This window comes from Penaeus monodon, chromosome 24 (genome assembly GCF_015228065.2).
Source record: "Penaeus monodon isolate SGIC_2016 chromosome 24, NSTDA_Pmon_1, whole genome shotgun sequence".
Classification (NCBI taxonomy): domain Eukaryota; kingdom Metazoa; phylum Arthropoda; class Malacostraca; order Decapoda; family Penaeidae; genus Penaeus; species Penaeus monodon.
This window is the reverse complement of record NC_051409.1, coordinates 26,849,982-26,851,445: the sequence shown is the minus strand read 5'-3', so window position 1 is coordinate 26,851,445 and position 1,464 is coordinate 26,849,982. Positions and strand designations below refer to the sequence as shown.

General features: G+C 36.2%; 1 protein-coding gene across 1 annotated transcript in view; it reads right to left on the bottom strand.

Moving 5' to 3' along the window:
* Positions 1-6: 6 nt before the first annotated feature.
* The window catches only part of LOC119588933 (H(+)/Cl(-) exchange transporter 7-like), a 9,311-nt gene continuing 7,853 nt past the window's right edge, over positions 7-1,464 (bottom strand). The window contains exons 3-4 of the mRNA XM_037937547.1: positions 1,249-1,364; positions 7-1,006 (exon numbers count right to left, since the gene is read on the bottom strand). Coding sequence (XP_037793475.1) covers positions 650-1,006; positions 1,249-1,364 — 473 coding nt within the window. The 3' untranslated portion in view covers positions 7-649. The remainder of the gene's footprint in view (positions 1,007-1,248; positions 1,365-1,464) is intronic.

Sequence of the window (1,464 nt, the reverse complement as noted above, 5' to 3'; positions counted from 1 at the left end):
GTCAACAACAGCATAACAATTAATATTCGTTACAATTCTCTGATATGAAATAATTTATCTTCAAGATCACAACAAATACAGGCTTAATTCCTTTCAGAAAGAAATTACAACCAAATTTTAGAAAAACTCAGATCTGTATAAACACAACCTAAGCCTACAACATACCATGCTAAATAATTAATTACTTCAGGTTTTAAGTCTTTTTTCAATTTATCATACCATAGTTGACCAACCTCCTCAGTCTTTCAACACACTAACCCAGGGGTCTTACAAAAGGTTCACCGTTTCAAAATATGAATGCATATTAAAACATGTACATCAAGATACAATGAAGAGTTACAGCTTAGCAACTGCTTCAGGGTATTGAAAACATTCATAAGCACCGTTATTAGTCATTACTACAGGAAAAAAAAGGGTATATAGAAAAACTTGGGATTTAAATATCTAAAAAAGTAAGATATAAAAAAATCTAATAATAATGAAGAGAAAGATAATTAGAAAATATAGCTGTTTACACACCAATCTACTGCAAATGTTTGCAATCGTTAGCAATGTCTTCCTCAATAACCTTCCAACAACAAATTCTTTCACAACCTAGCATTCACAAACTTACCAGACAAGAATACACCATGTAGACTTGCCCCACCTCTCAAACATTATTATATATGACTAGTTCCTCTAGGCCCATCTGCCCTCGGTGTTTCCACACCCTGTACTTGACCAAGTCCTTGCGTGTCACCATGCCCACCACTTCATTATTGTCATTGATCACAATCAGGTGTCTCAAACCCAGTGCTCGGAACAGGTTGAACACCCTTGGCAGGGCTGTGCAGGCCATGACTGAATATGGGGACGGATTGATAAATGGTCGTAGATCAACAGTGCAATTCATATCTGCCTGGTCAAGGTTCACTTGGTCTAGGGTGTAGTAGCGAGGATATGAGAGCCGGAACAAGTGGATGTCCACTTTGCCATCCTGCCAGATCTCTGCATTCTCATTAAATATCTGTAATGTGCAAGGCATTTGTTGAATTCTAAATATTGCCTATTCATAGCTGGGCTTTGCAAAAAATGTATTACTTAAAGACAATCTTTAATCTTCAAGATGTAATATAAAATAGAAGAAACAAATAAAACAACTTATAATGATAATAACAAAATCACATATTACACCCAACAGACCAGAATCATTAAAAAATATTTCAGTAAAATAATCATTATCTATTAAGATAAGAATAAACACATTACCTTGTGTTTTAACAAAACGGTTAGCTGAGAGCGTAAAATGAGCCCTCTTAGTGTGCCAAAAGACTTAAAGTATCGTTCATCCTCCCCAGTGGGAAGAGAATCAACTACGGGAAAGCCTTTGTAGGAATAAGATTTGAGCACTGAAACAATAGGGGCCCACCCCAAAAAATTTGGGGCGGGAAACCCTGGCCCGATTCATAAACCTGAAATGGATTT